Source organism: Colobus angolensis, unplaced genomic scaffold (genome assembly GCF_000951035.1).
Source record: "Colobus angolensis palliatus isolate OR3802 unplaced genomic scaffold, Cang.pa_1.0 Scaffold14, whole genome shotgun sequence".
Taxonomy (NCBI): Eukaryota; Metazoa; Chordata; class Mammalia; order Primates; family Cercopithecidae; genus Colobus; species Colobus angolensis.
The window spans coordinates 7,064,118-7,083,582 of NW_012114488.1; the positions used below are offsets into that span (position 1 = coordinate 7,064,118).

The 19,465-nt window shown below is 40.8% G+C and overlaps 2 protein-coding genes across 5 annotated transcripts in view; one reads left to right on the top strand and one right to left on the bottom strand.

Moving 5' to 3' along the window:
• ERMARD (ER membrane-associated RNA degradation) overlaps positions 1-3,510 on the bottom strand; it is a 30,776-nt gene extending 27,266 nt beyond the window's left edge. For 3 of the 4 annotated variants that reach the window (XM_011934919.1, XM_011934917.1, XM_011934918.1), the window contains exons 1-2: positions 3,475-3,510; positions 610-778 (exon numbers count right to left, since the gene is read on the bottom strand). In XM_011934919.1, coding sequence (XP_011790309.1) covers positions 610-778; positions 3,475-3,480 — 175 coding nt within the window. In that variant the 5' untranslated portion in view covers positions 3,481-3,510. The remainder of the gene's footprint in view (positions 1-609; positions 779-3,474) is intronic. The other variant, XM_011934920.1, reaches the window with a different exon arrangement.
• A 50-nt stretch (positions 3,511-3,560) lies between these two features.
• On the top strand, positions 3,561-15,477 carry TCTE3 (t-complex-associated-testis-expressed 3). The gene is made up of 4 exons (XM_011934921.1): positions 3,561-3,796; positions 11,881-12,087; positions 12,911-13,069; positions 15,299-15,477. Exons 1-4 carry the CDS (start codon positions 3,677-3,679, stop codon positions 15,407-15,409), a joined length of 597 nt encoding a protein of 198 aa, XP_011790311.1. The 5' UTR covers positions 3,561-3,676; the 3' UTR covers positions 15,410-15,477.
• Positions 15,478-19,465: the final 3,988 nt, after the last annotated feature.

Below are 19,465 nucleotides of genomic sequence, written 5' to 3' on the forward strand. Positions count from 1 at the left end.
ATGAATTATCATAATTGACTGAACCAATCCCCTACTGCTTGATGTTTGGCTGTTTATTTATTTAGCTATTGCAAACAATGCTGCAAGGAATAACCTTGCACAATCACACTTTCATATCTGTATCTGTCTTAAAGATTCCTGAAAATGGACTGCTAGGCCAGAGTATGTTCATTTGTAATTTTTATAACTATTATTAAATTTCTGCATCTATATCTCTGCTCCAAAGTGTGCAAGAATGCCTAGAAGACATTTAAAATAACTGTATAATCTATTACTGGCCATTTTCTATCCTTAATTCATATGACTCCTATGGAGAATCATCTCAGGGCCCTGAGATCTACATCATCAACAGTCCACCAGCCCCTCTCTGCCTCCTGACACCTCCTCTGTAGAGGAGGTTTTCTTAGCCCAGCTTTCCATTAATTTTTCCATGCTTCTCTGGCCTCATCCCCTCTCTTTTCACATTAATTCCTGTTCTCCTTTGGAGTGAGGCCTGTAGTATAACATTATCTAACAAAAGGAACCAGTGGTCAGAAAGAGGAATTTTACAGGTCAAGACATTTTCAATGGAACAGTTATGAAAGTTTGGAGTACAAAGACAGCACAAACCTGACTCTGTGTAGCTCACACAATCTGTGATTGTTTTCCAGCATACTTCACCATTCTGAGTAACAATGCTATTGATATCACAATTTTCTCTGAGTTGAAACCCAAGATTACAAATTATATCATACACTGAGGGAGAAAGACATGTGGTAATAGGGTCCCCTATTAATACCTAAAAAAAATAAAATAAAAGGCACTGCTTAACAGAAAGAAAAACAGAGTATTATATATTTAAGTCACAAGAAAATTCTCTTAAGAACTGAATGCACTCAGGTATAGTTGCTGTTAACACGCTTTCTGGATATCATGAAAGCTGTACGATTAAAACATTGTGATTAAATATTAAAGATAATCTGGCCGGGCGCAGTGGCTCAAGCCTGTAATCCCAGCACTTTGGAAGGTCGAGGTGGGTGGATCACAAGGAGATCTAGAACATCCTGGCTAACACCGTGAAACTGCGTGTCTACTAAAAATACAAAAAAATTAGCCGGGCGTGGTGGTGGGCACCTGTAGTCCCAGCTGCTTGGAAGGTTGACACTGGAGAACGGCATGAACCCGGGGGGCGGAGCTTGCAGTGAGCCAAGATCGCGTCACTGCACTCCAGCCTGGGCGACAGAGCGAGACTCCGTCTAAAAAAATAAATAAATAAATAAATAAAGATAATTTACATAAATGTTCTCAAATATGATAAAGGTTTAAAGACTCAAAATGATCAATCATAATATTTGCAAACTGCTCTGCCTATGGGGTAGTCACTCTTTACTCCTTTACTTTCCTAATAAACTTGCTTTCACTAAAAAAAAAAAAAAGAAAGGAAAAAAAGATATGAGTTCACGGAAGCTGAATGTATTTTACGAACAGAGCATTATTCCTCTCCGCATTCCTTCACTATCCCAGAGTTATCAAAATAAGCAATTTTTTTAAACGGGGAATGGGAAGGCAGAAACCAAGTATAATGAACAAGAAGGAAAAAGAACCCCACGTACCTCTGACTCCCTAAATGGTGTTGGAGAAAACCACGATGTCATCCCAAAACATGCCTCTTTGATATAAAAACAACAACAAATTGGAGCTGAAGACAAAAGGCAGCAAATGAAGGAAAAGCTCTCTCTATCCTCCCCCTCTTCCGCCCAAACACAGGATATACATTCATTACTGGGGATAACTTTAGACTCTTACCAGACCAGAGAAGGTACCAGAGGAATCTGCAAACGATTTTTACTCCACCAGTTTCCAAATACGTATCTACTTTCCCAGTTTCTTGCCCTTTGAAGCCTAAAACTGCTCTCCTGTGTCATTTCTCTGCAAATCTATAGTTCTTTGTTGAAGATGGTATACAAATGTAGTTCTAAGCCACCATTTCAAGTTACTTTTCATTGAGGTTTATCCCTTGTGATGTGTACTCTGTACATCAATAAACTTTTTTCTTATTAATCTTTCATTTGTTAAAGGGGTCACTCTGAACTAAGATGGGCAGAGGTAAAGTTTTGCCTTCCCTGCCATGTAAAAAGTAGCAAACCGTACTGGTTTTCCATGGAGAATTAAATAAAATCAAAATCCTTAAAACTATCCCACATGACACTAAGACCATCTATAATCCTGCAAAGAAGTCAAATTCAGGATCTAAAGCTGAACCGAGGCTCTTTATTTTGGTGTGTCGAGTTAAGGGGTGGCTGTGTTGTGACAGTCACAATTAACTCTGGGCAGCTTTGTAATGTGGAAACTGATCAGTCTGAGTTCCCTCGTCCTGCTCAGTATCAGTTGCCCTGTTTGCTCCTCCTGTCCCCAGAAGTTGCACTTTCCACTCTCAGCCCTACTTTTTGAACAACCCCAGTAGGCGCTAACAATTATCACTAAAGAAATCGGCATGAACTATTTTTGATTGGCGATTGTCACTCGCATCCTCCATTTGGCTCTATGGGGCTGGAACTCTGCAGACCACACTGGGCCGGTGCTTTGGGGCTGGACTTAAATTTGAATCATTCCTCAGTCTCTGACTACCTCCTGCCTTGGAAAACTTACTTTATCCGAATCTCAGTACTAAGTGAAATAAAACGGTGCCACGCTGCATCTTGTAGGGCTGCAGTAATCAGATTATACATGAAAAGCATCTAGCACATAGTACTCAAAAATGGTAGTTATCGTTATCATTATTTTGGGGACGGGGTCTCGCTGTCGCCCAGACAGGGGTGCAGTGGCGCGATATCGGCTCACCGCAGCCTCCACCTCCTCGGCTAAAGCGATCCTTCCACCTCAGCCTACGGAGTAGCTGGGACCACAGGCGCCACCACGCCCGGCTCCGCTGTCGTTACTGCTGATGATAGGTGTTTGAGATTTAATTGCCTCAGGGAGGAAAAATAAATAAATGTTTATTACGACGCAACCAGATCTCCTGACACGAGGTCGGTGAGGCGGTCGTGATGAGTTTTATTGACTCAAACGGTCTAAAAGCGATGAAAACAAATTTACTGTCCGAGTGTGGACCCTACAGGCAACGACTAGAAAACCGCGCTTCTAGGAACCAGGCCACGGTCAGGTGAGAGCCCGACCTGCGGCTTTCCGCCCCCGCGCCACCGCGCACAGCCCTCCCTGACCGTCCGCCGCGTTCCAGCTGACGGTCAGGAGGCGACGGAGAAACCGAGCCTGGCCCCGGGACGCCGGCAGGACGGGCCAGGCGTCTTGCAAGGCCGAGCGTCCGATACCGCCACAGAGGCCAGGGCCGCGACGTCGCCAGCGTCCTCCAGCGAGGGACCGCCGGCCACCGCAGGAGCGTGCTCGCCCACCCACTCCGCGTAGCCGAACACCACCCAGCCTGGCGCTGACTCCCTGCCTAGCTCGGGATCTAACCGTGCCCTGCACCCGCCCTACCTCCATAACTTCCGGTGCTCCGCTGCGGCGCGCATGAATGACGCAGGCAGCTGCGCGCCCCGCCTCCACGCGCTTTGGAGCCCTAGCGGGCACTTCCGACCGTACCAGACGCAGGTGTGAGACTTCCGCTCTCGCGGGAGCTGCTGAGGCGTTTGACGGTCGGCGGAGGCGAGGCGGTGGGAGTCTTGGGGAACAGAGCGAGATGGAGAAGCGAGGCCGAGGCCTGAAGTCGAGCCCCATCCAGACCCCGAACCAGACCTCTCAGCAGGCGCCGGTGACGCCTAGGAAAGAGAGGAGGCCTAGCATGTTCGAGAAGGAGGCAGTGAGTGCGGAGACTGCTAGGGGCCCAAGACGGCTTTGTCCGACCCTTTAATTAAAATCGCTCCTCAGTGGGCCCAGCTCCCGTCACCACCCCCAGAGCCAAGAAGGCAGCATTTCCCTTTAGTGTTTTTTCCCCAGATGCAAAATTGAAGCCTGAGACTGAGTTGGGCAGTCCCCTTTGGACTTGAGTGCTAAAGTTTTCTTGTTTCTTAATTAGGGCCGTAGAACCCTACATAAGTCGATTGGAAGGGTGGTTACAAGATCTTCTTTTCAGATTTACTCAGCTTGCGGATTTTCTGAGAAGACTCTGAGTATTAATTATTGCTTCGTACTAAAACACAGTATGTTAGTGTATTTAGTGCCATTATAAGCAGTTTTGCTAGCGAAAAATGAGCGTATGCTGTATTAAAAATTTTTTTGATAAACCAGGAAGAATAGTGCCGTGTTTTGGGTTTTTAAAACATCAGCAGTCTGGATCTTTGAAGAATGTACAGGAGAAAAAAACTTAAGTTGAAAATATTCTGTCCAAAATTTATTGTCTGATATTGATGGAAAGGGTAATTATTCAGTTGTATTGGTGGTATAAGACAGGTCTTTCTATATGATTAGGCTTTGAAAACCGTTAATGTATTAGGACTCCATCTTTTATTGATACTAGTTTGCCCAAGGATACAAAGCTGTAATGATAGAGCTGGGACCAGAACCTGTATGCTGGTACTCGGTCCACTTGGCCTGTACTGGTTTCTCTTCATACTTACTTCATGGACCTATAATAGGATGAAGTCAGAGATGACAGGCAAAACAATTTTTTGAAGACCCTAAAACATTTTAAGATTACTCTCAAAAAGAGAATTCTCAAAATAAGTAATGGCGAAATTTCAGGTTCTAATAATGTTTCCTTGGTGTCTACATTTTACAGAGAAGAGAACGAACTAAAGGAGGAAAAGTAAACAGGCCAAGATTACACAGCTAAGAAAAAGAGCAGAGCAAGGCTAGAAACCTAAATCGATTGGACTTAAAACTTCACACTCCCAAACACGATGCTGTTCGTTTGGCAATGAGTCTGAATAACAGATAAGTCACCAACAGTAAAGAAAAATTTCTATATATTGAGGCAGACAAGGGTGGCTTTTATAAACTTACTGCCTATTTGAGGTCTGAAGTGGTCTTTAAAATTCAGTGAGCCTGAACTCAAGAGACACATAGGTGCACCTGGTATATAGGTTAAAATCTGGGAGTGAGGTGACATGGACCAAAGTAATTATTGCTTATTTGATATGGATGTCATCAATTATAGCTGTCTTTAAAGTTGAGTCTTTTAGAGGTGAGAAATTTGAATAGAACAATACTTGGGAAGAAATTGAGGATTCTACATGCTCACTAAATGTACGTGAGGAAACTGCAGTTAGTCATTTCTAATTTAAGGTAGCTGTTAATTTCCCTATTTTGGAGCATAGGAAAATTTTAGACATACTGTTTAATCAATATGACCATCTCTTGATTTTATATGTCTTGCCTCCATTTCCTTTTTTCTAGTGGTAGCATCTCAGTTAACTTTTAGAGAATTAACTCATCTGCAATTGCACAGAGCTTTGGTGAGATTGTCAGCTACTTTCCTTAACTTTTTAATGAGAATGAGACCCAAACTAAGCTAATTAGATGAATTCTTTGAAATAATGCAAATGAAATGATTGAGGTTTATTCACATTGAAGATGAGAAGCTAAAGTGCTCCATGTGTCTTTATGAATCTGGTTCATCAGCCTTCTTTGCTGTTATGTAAACTGTATCTTTCCAATAAATTATACTTTGGCTTAACAAGAATGAGTTCCTGTTGTTGAGATCAAAGGTTAACAAAATGCCAAGTAGATTACTAAAAATGGAAAGCTTAACTGTTCTCACTTGTGCACATGCATTTGAAAATCTTAAATACAACCGAGCACAGCGGCCCATGCCTGTAATCCCACCACTTTGGGAGGCCAAGGCAGGTGGATCACCTGAGGTCAGGAGTTCGAAACCAGCCTGGCCATGAGGCCAAAACCCCATCTCTGCTAAAAATACAAAAATTAGCCAGTGTGGTGGTGGGCGCCTGTAATCCCAGCTACTCAGGGAGGCTGAGGCACAAGAATTGCTTGAACCCAGAAGGAGGAAGTTGCAGTGAGCCGAGATCATGCCACTGCACTCCAGCCTGGGCGACAGAGTGAGACTCCGTCTCAGAAAAAAAAAAAGAAAAAAATCTTAAACGCTAGCATGTGGCATGTAGAAATAAAAGTAATAGCTCATGCCCAAGCTCATTTTATTTTCGGGCTATATGTAGGCTCAATATAAGGAAATGCTACATCAGTAGGAACTCAGGTATTATTAGATGCCAGAAAGTTGATCATATTTAAAGCCTATTCCCAATTTAAAAAAGATTGAAAAGATTCTTAATAAAAGGAATAAAATACTCTTAATAAGTATAGCAAGTCAGACAGCCAATATTATACACAAAGGAGAAATTGTACAGATGTAAATTTTCAGCTTATTAGAAGCATTAATGGCTATTTTCAGTTCACACATGAATGCCCCATTTCCTTAAGAATCATTGCAGTTGAAAGCCGCTGTTAATGATACTACGTAGTTGCATCCCTTGAGTATACTGTGGAGGAAAGGAAGGTTCCAATCACTACCCTAGAGAAGCATTCTCTTAATAAACAAAAACAAAATAATTTTGTTTTTAAGAGGTTTAGGGAGTTAATAATGCTGCTTCTGCAATTAAGACACAGAAGCCTGACAGATGATTACAACAGGAGATTTATTTCTGGTGAGGGACTTGTACTCTCGGCCAATATGGAGTAATTCTTACCAGAAACGACTTAAAGTAACGCAAAAATGTGTGGAGCAGTTGTTTCCATTGATCTGGGTGTCAAACAGGACGAGAGTGATCTCCAAGAGATGAGAAATAGGTAAGGTAAGCCCCAACATTGCCCCCACCTTAATTGCCTGGTGAGATTTTCCAGGCCACAACACAAGGAAAGACCTCCTTTAGTTCAAAAGGAGTTGGGAGCCTGGGAAGCCAAGATAGCATGAGACTGAAGAGCAGAGTATTAGGACAGGGCTGCCCCAAAGACCTACAGAGCGTTTCTCAGAGTATTCAGCTTAGTGCAGCAGTGCATCTGGTGAGGAAAGTTCTCACCAAAGGTAGAGAGTGGAGGTGGAGAAGGAATCACCCAAAAGGAATAAAAATATCCTTGGGCATGTTCCCACCAGAAAAAGTGGAAAACCATGAAAAATACAGGGCTTTGGTTAGTGTGCTAAGAAGTGCATTGCCTTAGTAGTGGGAAAAATAGAGAATGAGTTCTTTGATCTGGCTTATCAAGGTTGAGAAGCCAAGGCTCAAGAGGATTAAACTGTTTCCAAATGTCTTTGTTCTAGAAGAAAGCTCAAGAGTCTTAGGAATACAAAAATATCCAGCCTGTAAGAAGGTAAAATTCACACTGTCTGGTCTCTAAATACTAATAGACCTACATAGAAGCAGGAAAATAAAGTTCAAAATTGAAGACACAGTAAAATCAGCCCAGAAATTACACAAAATAGAATTAATATAAACAGACACTAAAGTAGTTAAAGAGAGTTATTAGTTTTCATCAAAGTAAATCATATGAAGTTATTATAATTACATTCCATATATTTAAGAGTGTAGAGAAAGACTGAGCATGTTAAATTCAACTCAGATTTCTGTAGATGAAAAATACTATGTCAGGAATGAAAATACACTAAATGGCATTAACACAGATTCAGTGCAGAAGAAAGGACATTTAGAGACATAGAAATTGGGGAAGGATGCTGAAAAAATATTACAAGATGTCAATGAGCTTTGACAGAACTTAAAGTAGCCTAATGTTCTTGTAATTTGAGTCCCCAAATGAGGTGAGAGAGGACAGACAAAAAGTATTTGAAGAAATAAGGAATGAGAAATTTCTAAATTTGTTGAAAACTGTAAACCCACAAATCTGAGGCTCAGTGAACTCCAAGCACAAGACACGTGAAAAAAAATGCCAAGACATGCAATAATAAAATTGAAACCAGTGATTTAAAATTTAAAGGCAACTAGAACAAAGGAATGTTACATACATAGAAACAGACAAAATGACAGCGTACTTCTCAGAAACAATGCAAGACAGAAGACATTCAAGCATCATCTTTAAGAACTCAAAATAACTATCAACCTAGAATTCTATAATCAGCTAAAATATCATTCAAAACACAAAGGTAAGACTTCCAGCTTCTTGTTCTGCGTGTGAGGGGCTTAAAGTCCCTACTATGTCCTAACAAGTAAAAAGCTGAACAAACTGAAAAAATTAACTCTTCTTAGATCCGTAAGAGAAGTGAGGTCACAGGACAAACTGCTGCCCCCAAAAGTAGAGTGACAAGCAGCAGTTTGCTCTGTGACCTCACTCCAGCCCTCCTTAGCCATCCTGTGTGACTTAAGCAAGTAGGGGAAAAAACAGAAAACTCAGAAACGTTTGTGAAGTTCACAATCCAGAAGCACAGGTTCACCAAAATACCTAGTCATACAACTATGGAATGCTTCCTCTCCGCAAATACATCACGAGCATGTTACTAGAGGCCTCGTTACGGCAGTTTCTTTTTAAAAATTTTTTTTTATTATACTTTAAGTTCTAGGGTACATGTGCACAATGTGCAGGTTTGTTACATATGTACACATGTGCCATGTTGGTGTGCTGCACCTATTAACTCGTCATTTACATTAGGTATATCTCCTAATGCTATCCCTCCCCCCTCCCCACCCCACAAAGAGCCCCGGTATGTGATGTTCCCCTTCCTGTGTCCAAGTGATCTCATTGTTCAGTTCCAACCTATGAGTGAGAACATGCGGTGTTCGGTTTTCTGTTCTGCGATAGTTTGCTGACAATGATGGTTTCCAGCTGCTTCCATGTCCCTACAAAGGACATGAACTCATCCTTTTTTATGACTGCATAGTATTCCATGGTGTATATGTGCCACATTTTCTTAATCCAGTCTGTCATTGATGGACATTTGGGTTGGTTCCAAGTCTTTGCTATTGTGAATAGTGCCATAATAAACATACATGTGCATGTGTCTTTATAGCAGCATGATTTATAATCCTTTGGGTATATACCCAGTAAGGGGATTGCTGGGTCAAATGGTATTTCTAGTTCTAGATCCTTGAGGAATCACCACACCGTCTTCCACAATGGTTGAACTAGTTTACAGTCCCACCAACAGTGTGAAAGCGTTCCTATTTCTCCACATCCTCTCCAGCACCTGTTGTTTCCTGACTTTTTAATGATCGCCATTCTAACTGGTGTGAGATGGTATCTCATTGTGGTTTTGATTTGCATTTCTCTGATGGCAAGTGATGATGAGCATATTTTCATGTGTCTGTTGGCTGCACTAAATGTCTTCTTTTGAGAAGTGTCTGTTCATATCCTTTGCCCACTTTTTGATGGGGTTGTTTCTTTCTTGTAAATTTGTTTGAGTTCTTTGTAGGTTCTGGATATTAGCCCTTTGTCAGATGAGTAGATTTCAAAAATGTTCTCCTATTCTGTAGGTTGCCCATTCACTCTGTTGGTAGTTTCTTTTGCTTACATCAGTTTCTTTACCTGGTGAATCATGTCTGTCTTTCAAGAAAAAAATTAGGCGTACTAAAAACAACAACAAACACACAGAGTGAGCAGCAGAACCAGACATGGCAGGGATTTTGGAATTATCAGAATTTAAGTAACTATGATTAATATATTAAAGGGCTGTAGTTGATAAAAGAGCATGCAAGAACAGATGAGCAATGTAAGCATAGAAATGGAAATCCTAAGAAAGAACTAGAAAGAAATGCTAGACATCAAAAAACACTGTAACAAAAGAAGAAACCTCAAAAGAAATTTAAAAAATACTTTGAGCTAAATAAAAATGAAAACATATCAAAATTTGTAGAATGCAGCAAAAACAGGGCTTGGAAGGAAATGTGTAGTATTGAATGTGTGCATATATTAGAAAAGAAGAAAGAGCTAAAATAAGCCTCAAAGAAACTAGAAAAAGAAGAACAAATTAAATCCAAGAAGAAAAGAAAAAATAAAAATAATAGCAGAAATTGATGAAATTGAAATCAGGTACCAACAAAACCAAAAGCTTTTTCTTTGAAAAGATCAATAAAATCTATAAGCCTCTATCCAGGCTAACTAAGAAAGAGAGGACACAAATTACTAATAGCAGAAATGCAATTCAGGATATTGCTAGAAATTTCATGAACACCATAAATATAATAACAGAATATTATGAACAATTCTGTGCCCAGAAATTTGATAACCTAGATGAAATGGACCAATTCCTTGAAAGATGCAATTTCCCAAAACTCATACAAAAAGAAATAGATAATCAGAATAAGCATATATCTGTTTTTAAAAATTGAATCAATAACAACCTTCCAAAGCAGAAATCACCAGGTTCAGGTGATTTTGTTGGTGAATTCTACCAAGCATTTAAGGAAAAAGTTATATCAATTATTACAATCTCTTTGAGAAGATAAAAGCAGAGAGAAGACTGTCTAACTCATTCTATGAAGTCAGCATTACCCTAATACCAAAGGCAGGCAAAGACACTACAAGAAAAGCAAACTACAGACCTGTATCATATATTAACACTGATGCAAAAATTCTCAACAAAATACTAGCAAACTGAATTCAGCATTTTATTTAAAGGATTTGACACCACGACCAAGTGAAATTTGTTCCTGGAATGCAAGGATGGTCCAGCGTATGAAAATTGATCAAGGTAATACACCATATTAACTAAATGAAATAAACCACATGATAAATTTCAATTGATGAAGAAAAAGCATATGTCAAAGTCAACACTCTTTTATTATAAAAACACCCCAAAAACTAGAAATAGGAGGAAACTACTTCAATCTAATAAAAGCTGTATATGAAAACTGCACAGCAAATGTCAGGTGTGGTGGCTCACACCTGTAATACTAGCATTTTGGGAGGCCGAGGCGGGCAGATCACGAGGTCAGGAGACCAAGACCATCCTGGCTAACACAGTGAAACCCCGTCTCTACTAAAAATACAAAAAAAGAAAAAAAATTAGTTAGGCATGGTGGCATGTGCCTGTAGTCCCAGCTACTGAGGAGGCTGAGGCAGAAGAATCGCTTGAACCTGGGAGGCAGAGGTTGCAGTGAGTCAAGATCGTGCCATTGTACTCCAGGACAGAGCAAGACTCTGTCTCAACAACAACAACAACAACAAAGTGTACAGCAAACATCATACTCGATGGGGAAAGACTGAAAGCTTTTCCTGTAATATTAGTAACAAAGCAAGGATGTCCACTTTTGCCACTTCTTTTCAACATAGAATTGGAAGTTCTAGCCAAGCAATTAGGCAAGAAAAAGAAATTCCTGGCTATTAATAAAATGAAGCTCACTGCTTTAACTTAAGAGGCTAGAGCATTTATCTGGGACATATTGGACACTAAGCAAATATTTCATTAATGCATATTGGATGTCACAGAATGGATGTTTCATGTCAAAAGCATGAACTGATAAATATCGAATCAATGCTCTTTTGGTGTCTTTTCAGCTTAAGACTTATGAATGTGCTACCTAAATAATTATATTATTTAAAATGAGTAAATGAAGTAAAATAAAATTGTAAGACAACGAAGGATAATATTTTCATAATCTCAGGGTAGGGAGGAAGAAAGGTTTTCCCTGTATCTCCATCCCATAGCCACTCAGTTGCTCTCCCTGGAGGCCACTCTTGTTTCTAGTTCCTGTGGATCATCCATGGATATTCTAAATATATGCATGCAATTTGTGTGTATATGTTTGTGAGTATAGATAAAAGGATAAATAGTATTCCTATTTTTTTTTTTTTTTTGCCAAATTGATAGCCAGGAGCAAATCTAGGATTTAGCAACCACATTATTGTAGAAATCTGTTTAACAAATTTCCAAGCTTTGTGTGAGCCTTGTCCCATTGTACAGGGTTCTTTAATCTGAAAAATCATTTTACAATTTAAAAAGTAATCTTTCTCCCTTTCTCTCTTCCCTCTCTCTTTCTCCTCCAGTATGCACAGATTTTAAGAGAAAGACTGAGAGAGTCAATTCACGATGTTCAGTATGTAGAGCCTCCTTTTGATGACTCAGTTGCTGATATAGGTAAAGAATGGAAGAGTGCCCTGGCAAAATTAAAGTTTGCTAATTCATATAGAATGGAGCCACTGAAGAAATTCCAAGCTCATTCAGTAGAAACTAAAATCCAGCAGATACTAACAGTAGGTTGATAAATATATATGATAGCAGTATTGTATGAGGGTTCTACAGAGAAACAGAGAGTATATATACAAAGAAATTTATTCCAGGAATTGGCTCATGCAGTTGTCACTACAACCAGAAGGCATTGTGTCATTGGTGCAAGCACAACAAGTCAGTTAATCAGAGATGTGTAGTCTGTCTGCTAGGTGTCCAGTTCTGCTCCTGGTTTGTAAAAAAGAGTAATGCTTTATAGCCCACAAGCCATGTCCATTTCCTTCAAGCTAAACATTAATTTATTAATAAACATAGTTAGAAATCTTTGATTTCACTTTCCTGGAGGCCAGAGAAAAATCAGTGGAGTGAGAGGCTACAAGGGAGGGTTGGAAAGAAGTAGTTTTAATGTGAGCCCACTGAGCAGGGCAGTGACATGGTACAGGTTCTGAGTCCAAGTAATCTTCACTATAAGAAAACCAAAATCTGAATTTTAATACATGTATAAATTTTAAAAGGTGTCTTTCCTTTACCTAAGAATTTCTAGAAGTCGTCTTTGGAAAATCTCCTGTGTCTCTCTATTAATTGTTTGCAGAGTAGTCTAGTAAATTACAACTTACAGCTTGTGTCGATAATGAAAAGTAATTGAATATAATTTGAAAACCCCAATAAATATTCCTCAAAATTGTTACAGAAATAGGTAAGCATAAAATGTATTTAATATTATTTAGTTAGGAATATATTTATTTTTAAACAGTTATATATATTATTTAGATATGTTTTCTACTTGAATTTTTATATAGAAAATATTTGGTTTGGAAATAAAAGTATTTTTCTTAAATTTTCTTAAAGGAAAGTCTTAAAGATGTCAAATATGATGATAAAGTATTCTCTCACTTGTCACTTGAATTGGCAGACCACATACTGTTAGCAGTCAAAGAATTTGGGTACCACCGTTATAAGTTCATTATAAAAGTATTATTTATTCAAAAGACTGGCCAAGCAATAAATGTAAGTACCCCACTGATACAGGATCTAGCAATTAGAACTATAAGGCATCTCCTCTCTAGTGATTTGATTTTTATTGTGATGACTCAAGGGCACTCCATAGATTCTGAGGTACCTTTCAAAAGAAAGCATCATGTTGTTAAATATATTTATTTCACTGTCAATTATTTGAGAAGTACAAACCAGCTGGGTGTGTTGGCTCATGCCTGTAATCCCAGCACTTTGGGAGGCTGAGGCGGGTGGATCACCTGAGGTCAGGAGTTTCAGACCAGCCTGGCCAACATGGTGAAACCCCATCTCTACTAAAAATACAAAAATTAGCTGGGCATGGTGGTGGGCCCCTGTATTCCCAGCTACTCGGGAAGATAAGGCAGGATACTCTCTTGAAACTGGGAGGCGGAGGTTGTAGTGGCCTGAGATCGCTCTACTACACTCCAGCCTGGGCAACGGAGCAAGACTCCATCTCAAAAAAAAAAAGAAAGAAAGAAAAGTACAAACCTAGAAGTAGCAATTTGGTAGTAATAATTTATTAAATTGCATTGCTATTCTCTTCCTTAAGCATATCAATTTTGACAGTTTAATGTAATTTAAGTTAATTAACCAGTAAATTTATTTTGGGCACTAGTGGGTGTTAGGTACTAAGGAAAATACAAGGAATGATAAAACATGGACCATGATTCTCAAGGAGATTTTACTCTAGTTGAGGAGATAATGCAGCACAATTTAGAATTTAAGGAAATAAAATGATAGGAATAACGTAAACAGTCTGGGTTTTGGAGTCAGATTGCCTCTGCAACACTTGCTGGCTGTGACCTTGGCACAGTTTCTTCATCTATAAAATGGTGATGATAAAACTGGCTTCCTAGAGCTGTTGTGAAGATTAAATGAAATTATCTATATTAAAATCCTTAACATAATCACCAGCACAGAGCCCTCAATAAACAGCAAGGTAATTATTAAATTATTTATTAATAAAGAGATAATGTCACTAGGCTGTGTAATTATCTAAGGAGTTGATGAGGAATATGTGGGAGTTGGAGAGAAAAGAGAGAAAAAATTGCATTTGGAAGAATCTGTAGAGGTTCCATTTAGGAGTGGACTGCATGATGAAGCATGAGGAGGGGGACCTGGACTGGCAGAGGGGTACTGGGGAGAGAACAATCAGCAAGAAAGAACCGTTCTGGCTCCCATGGAGAAGAGAAGCTGCACCACATATGACATACAGACTTAAGAAATAGGGATGTTCTAGATGGTAAGTGCTACAGAGAGAACATTAAGGTAGGGATATGATAGAGTAGCAGAGTGGCTACTTGGGATTGTTTAGAGAAGGGAGAACCCTCTGACGTCCAGATAAGAAGGAACCAGCTGTACCAAAGAGGAGGGAGGATGTTCCAAGCAGAGAAAACTTCAAGTGCAAAGATCCTGAGGCAGGGATGACTTCGTGTGCTTGATACGTAACAAGTAGGTAGTAGAGAGTGGCATGATGTGCAGTGGGGGAATGTTTCGGCTTATATTATTGCACAACAAACCACCCCAGAACTTGGTATCTTATAACAACAGCCACGTATTTGCTCACTCTCTGTGAGTCAGCTACTTGGCTTTTCTGCTGGTCTCGCTGATGCACTTGTAGCCATATAATGACTTGCCGAGATCACGCCATTGCACTACAGCCTGGGAAACAAGAGTGAAACTATGTCTCAAAAAAAAAAAAAAGGAATTTGGGCCATTTTAGATCCTCCACAAAGAAGAGGGCTGAAATCAGATCACATATGGATTTGTACACAGAGAAAAGGAGTTAGAATTGTCCATATCAGCCTACTTGTACAGTCAATGCCATTTCTACATTTCAAGGCAAGGCCCTGACAAACTTTCTGGCTGAAAATCTTTAAAAGGTGGGAAGACTTCCTTGTCAGGGACTACATGGCAGAGTCATACTGTATGCAGAGCCACTACATCCCCATTCCCAGAGGCCTTCTGCTCCTGGCCCTGGAAACACAGCTAAGGGAACCTCTCTCTGTTTTAGAGAAAGGCCAGCCTCCATTAAAGAAGAAGGATGGGCTGGGGCGGTGTCATTCTCCAGGCTTTTTATGAAAGGGAAAACCAGACAAATTATGTCTTAAAAATAATTTCTGAGATACCGATGCATTCATTTTTTAAAAACTAGTGTAGATTTGAAAATTACTTCTTAATATGTTCAATCTAAAGTTAGTCTTTACAAAATTTCTCTCACAGATTGCCAGCAGATGGATCTGGGACGTTGCATGGGACAGCTGGGTCGCAGCTAAACACGAAGCAGAATCCTACATAGCACTGGTCTTGGTGTTTGCCCTTTATTATGAATAGCTCATTACAGGTACTAAGGATTGTTTACTTCTGAGCTTTTCAAAAATAAATGAAATTTACATATTTGTGAACCTCATAATATTTCTGATTTGCTATATTCTTATTCTCATTTGAGGCCTTCCAATTGTATTATTTTAACCACAAAGTAGAAGCTAGATTTTTACATTTATACTTACTATTATATTAACTAACAATATTATGCCAAAGTAGTATAAAAGGTGTATGCATGTGTGTCTGTGTGTGTATGTATGTATGTGTATACAAATTCTTATGGTAGAATATAGGGAAAAGATCATTTTTGTAAGAGTTAAGAGAATTATAATTTGCTACAGGAAATTAAAATGCAACCGTGTAAAGTATCAAATTCAGTAGATGTTAAGATGGATTTTGGAAATCTCTAATGATATTTTCATACTTTGTATTCATTGTTTTGAAAGGAATTACCAAGTTCGAAAGAAAGATGTTATTATATTTCATAATTCCCTAATGTCCTCTCGCTCCAGCCAAACTGCTTACAAGTGTGTAGTCAATTTACTAATCTGTTAGGCTCTGTTAGGCTCTGTGAGCCTTCTAGGATCCTTTTTTCAGATGTGGGAACTGAAAACTCAATATTAATTGTTTAAAGAAATGAGAAAAATTTTATTTCCCAGGGATTTGATCAAGGATCCAGGTTCTTTCCCACTTCCCACCCTCCCCACAGACTTCCACGTACATTCATTTTGCTTGACAGAATTTAATCATGTTCCTGTGACTAGACCAGTTGTAATTCCCTCCTTAAAGTTGGGGCTGGAGCCTACCTTTTCCAAGCACGAGATCTTGTGAAAAGTATGGATATTGGCCAGGCACAGTGGCTCACTCCTGTAATCCCAGCACATGGGAAGGCCAAGGTGGGAGGATTGTTCTAGCCCAGGAATTTGAGACCAGCCTGAGCAACATGGCAAGACTCCATCACCTAAAAAAAAAAAAAAGGAGAAAATTGTGGATCCAATGTACAAATTGGGATTTTTCTAGCAGGGAGGCAGGGTGTGCACTTGTGGGAGGCAAGCAATACCTGTGATAATTAGTATGATTTTTGTCATTACAACCAAAACTGAAAACAACCATGTCAACTTGACCAGTAAAAATACCTATTAGTTGAATTATCTATAAACAAGAAGATAAAAATGGTAGAGGAGGGTTTTTTTTTTCCACTTAGGTTTTATAATGAGTTGGTGTCAGTTTCCACTTATGAAAGTTAAGGAGCTGAACTAAGATTCCTGCCTGAATAGATCCAAATGGAGTTTGGCTGAGGGAGTGCATGAAAATTTGGCCAGAATTACTCTTAGAAAATCACCTCAGTCCGGGCATGGTGGCTCACGCCTGTAATCCCAGCACTTTGGGAGACTGAGGCAGGCGGATCATGAGGTCAGGAGATCGAGACCATCCTGGCTAACATGGTGAAACCCCGTCTCTACTAAAAATACAAAAAATTAGCCGGGCTGTGGCGGGGCCCTGTGGTACCAGCTACTCGGGAGGCTGAGGCAGGAGAATGGCGTGAACCCGGGAGGTGGAGCTTGCAGTGAGCCGAGATCGCGCCACTGCACTCCAGCCTGGGCGACAGAGTGAGACTCCGTTTCCAAAAAAAAGAAAAAAAAAAGAAGAAAGAAAGAAAATCACTCCAGCTCCCTCCTGCTGCCTAGTGAAGAAGGTGCGTTGCTTTCCCTTTGCCTTGCACCATGATTGTAAGTTTCCTGAGGCCTCCCAGCCACGCGAAACTAGGGGTGAGGCCAAGACTGCCAACTAGAAGCAGCACCATATGGGAGGCTCCTATGGGAAAAAAACATAAGCATGTGGATCCTTCACCAGCAACCAAGGTATCCAGGTTCTCTCATCGAAATTGACTAGAAGGCTGGCATGACCCATGGAGAGAAGAAGAGCAGTGTGGTGCCTCAGCCCACCTGAGAGCCACATGGGGAAGGGGAACCCCCTTCCCCCAAGCCAAGGGAGGTAGTGAGTAAGCTGCTACCCAGCCAGGGAAACTGCTTTTTCCACGGAACTGTGCAACCCACAGATCGGAAGATTCCACTTGCAAACCCCATGCCACTGGGGCTTAGCATCACAACCCTGGAACGTGCAGATTCTTACAGCCTCTCAACTGGAGTCTGCTTAAGCTTACCGAACTCCCATGGGGAAGGGTGGCCAGCACTGGCTGTGGCTGCCTGATGTCTAAGCAATTTGAGCTCCTTGTGAGAGGGGCAGCAGCCAGCACTGGGACTTGCAACTGCCTAATATGCTAACCCCCAGGGTAGGGGAAGGGCGGCACGCATTTCTATAGTTCCAGGCTGCGCTTTTCCCCTGCTGGAGCCAGGCAGGCTGGACAGCTTGGTCCCAAGACTTGTCCCCACAGCCCAACACACCAGCTGTGGCAGTCTGCAGCCAGAGTGCCTCTTCAGGTCTAATTCTGACCCATCCTTCCTCAGTAGGCGGGGCTTTCCTGCAGGATCTCCAATAACTTCAGCCAGAGGCTCAGGGACAGAATTTGGATCTCCCTGGGCCTGAGCCCCTAGTGGGAGGGGTGGCTGTAGTCTCTGTGGACCAGCAGGCTTAGCCTCTCCTCCTGGTAGTTCTGAGTAATCCAGGCAGCCCAGACAAGTGGGTTCCCCCCAGTGAAACACACCCTTCTACCAAGGAACAAATTGCCTCATTAAATGGGTCCTGCTCCCCATGCCACCCAACTGGGTGAGACCCTCCAACAGGGGTTGTCAGGTACCCTATACAGGAGTGATCCTATTGGCATCAGGTTGGGCCCCTCAAGATCAGAGGTGCCAGAAAAAGGAGCAGGCACGCATCTTTGCTGCTCTGCAGCTTCCCTGAGTGACATCTGCAGGCATAAGAGCAAATCAGATGAGTAGGGACTGAAGTTCACCCCAGCAAACTGCAGCAGCCCTACAGAAGAGGGGTCTGACTAAAGAGAAACAAACAAGCAGAAAATGACAACAACAGCATCATCAACAACAACAACAAAAGGCCCCCACAAAAACCCCATCTAAGGGTCAGCAGCCTCAAAGACCAAAATTAGACAAACTCATGAAGATGAGAAAGAATCAATGAAAAAATGCTAAAAACCCGACAGGCCAGAGTGCCTCTTTTCCTCCAAATGATCACAGTGTCTCTCCATCAAGGGCACAGACCTGGACGGAGGATCAGATGGATGAATTGATAGAAGTAGACTTCAGAAGATGTGTAATAAAAAATTATGATGAGCTAAAGGAGCATGTTCTAACACAATGGAAAGAAGCTAAGAACCTTGATAAAAAGTTAGAGGAATTGCTAACTAGAATAACCAGCTTAGAGAAGAACATAAACAACCTGATAGAGCTGAAAAACACAGCATGAGAACTTCGTGAAGCATACACAAGTATCAACAGCTGAATCGACCAAGCGGAAGAAAGGATATCAGAGTCTGAAGACCACCTTACTGAAATAAGATATACAGACAAGAATAGAGAAAAAAGAATGAAAAGGAATGAGCAAAGCCTCCAAGAAATATGGGACTTCATAAAGAGACCAAACCTATGATTGACTGGAGTACCAGAAGGAGATGAGGAGAATGGAAACAAGCTGGAAAACACACTTCAGAATATTATCCAGGAGAACTTCCCCAATCTAGCAAGACAGGCCAATATGTAAATTCAGGAAATACAGACAACACCATTAAGATACTCCATGAGAAGATCAACCTCAAGACACATAATCGTTAGATTCTCCAAGGTCAAAATGAAGGAAGACCTGTTAAGGGCAGCCAGAGAGAAAGGCCAGGGTCACATAAAAAGGGTAGCCCATCAGACTAACAGCGGACATCTCAGCAGAAACTCTATAAGCCAGAAGAGATTGGGAGTCAATATTCAACATTCTTAAAGAAGATAATTTTCAACCAGAATTTCATATCCAGCCAAACTAAGCTTCATAAGCGAAGGAGAAATAAAATCCTTTCCAGACAAGCAAATGCCGAGGGATTTTGTTACCACCAGGCCTGCTCTGCAAGAGCTCCTGACAGAAGCACTAAATATGGAAAGG

What these genes read in the sequence shown, in the direction of transcription:
- TCTE3 (XM_011934921.1), top strand. Translation starts at nt 3,677, where the DNA reads ATGGAGAAGCGAGGCCGAGGCCTGAAGTCGAGCCCCATCCAGACCCCG. An exon ending in AAATCCAGCAGATACTAACA is followed by an intron (nt 12,088 to 12,910) that starts GTAGGTTGATAA and finishes ATTTTCTTAAAG; the next exon opens with GAAAGTCTTAAAGATGTCAA. An exon ending in AGACTGGCCAAGCAATAAAT is followed by an intron (nt 13,070 to 15,298) that starts GTAAGTACCCCA and finishes TTTCTCTCACAG; the next exon opens with ATTGCCAGCAGATGGATCTG.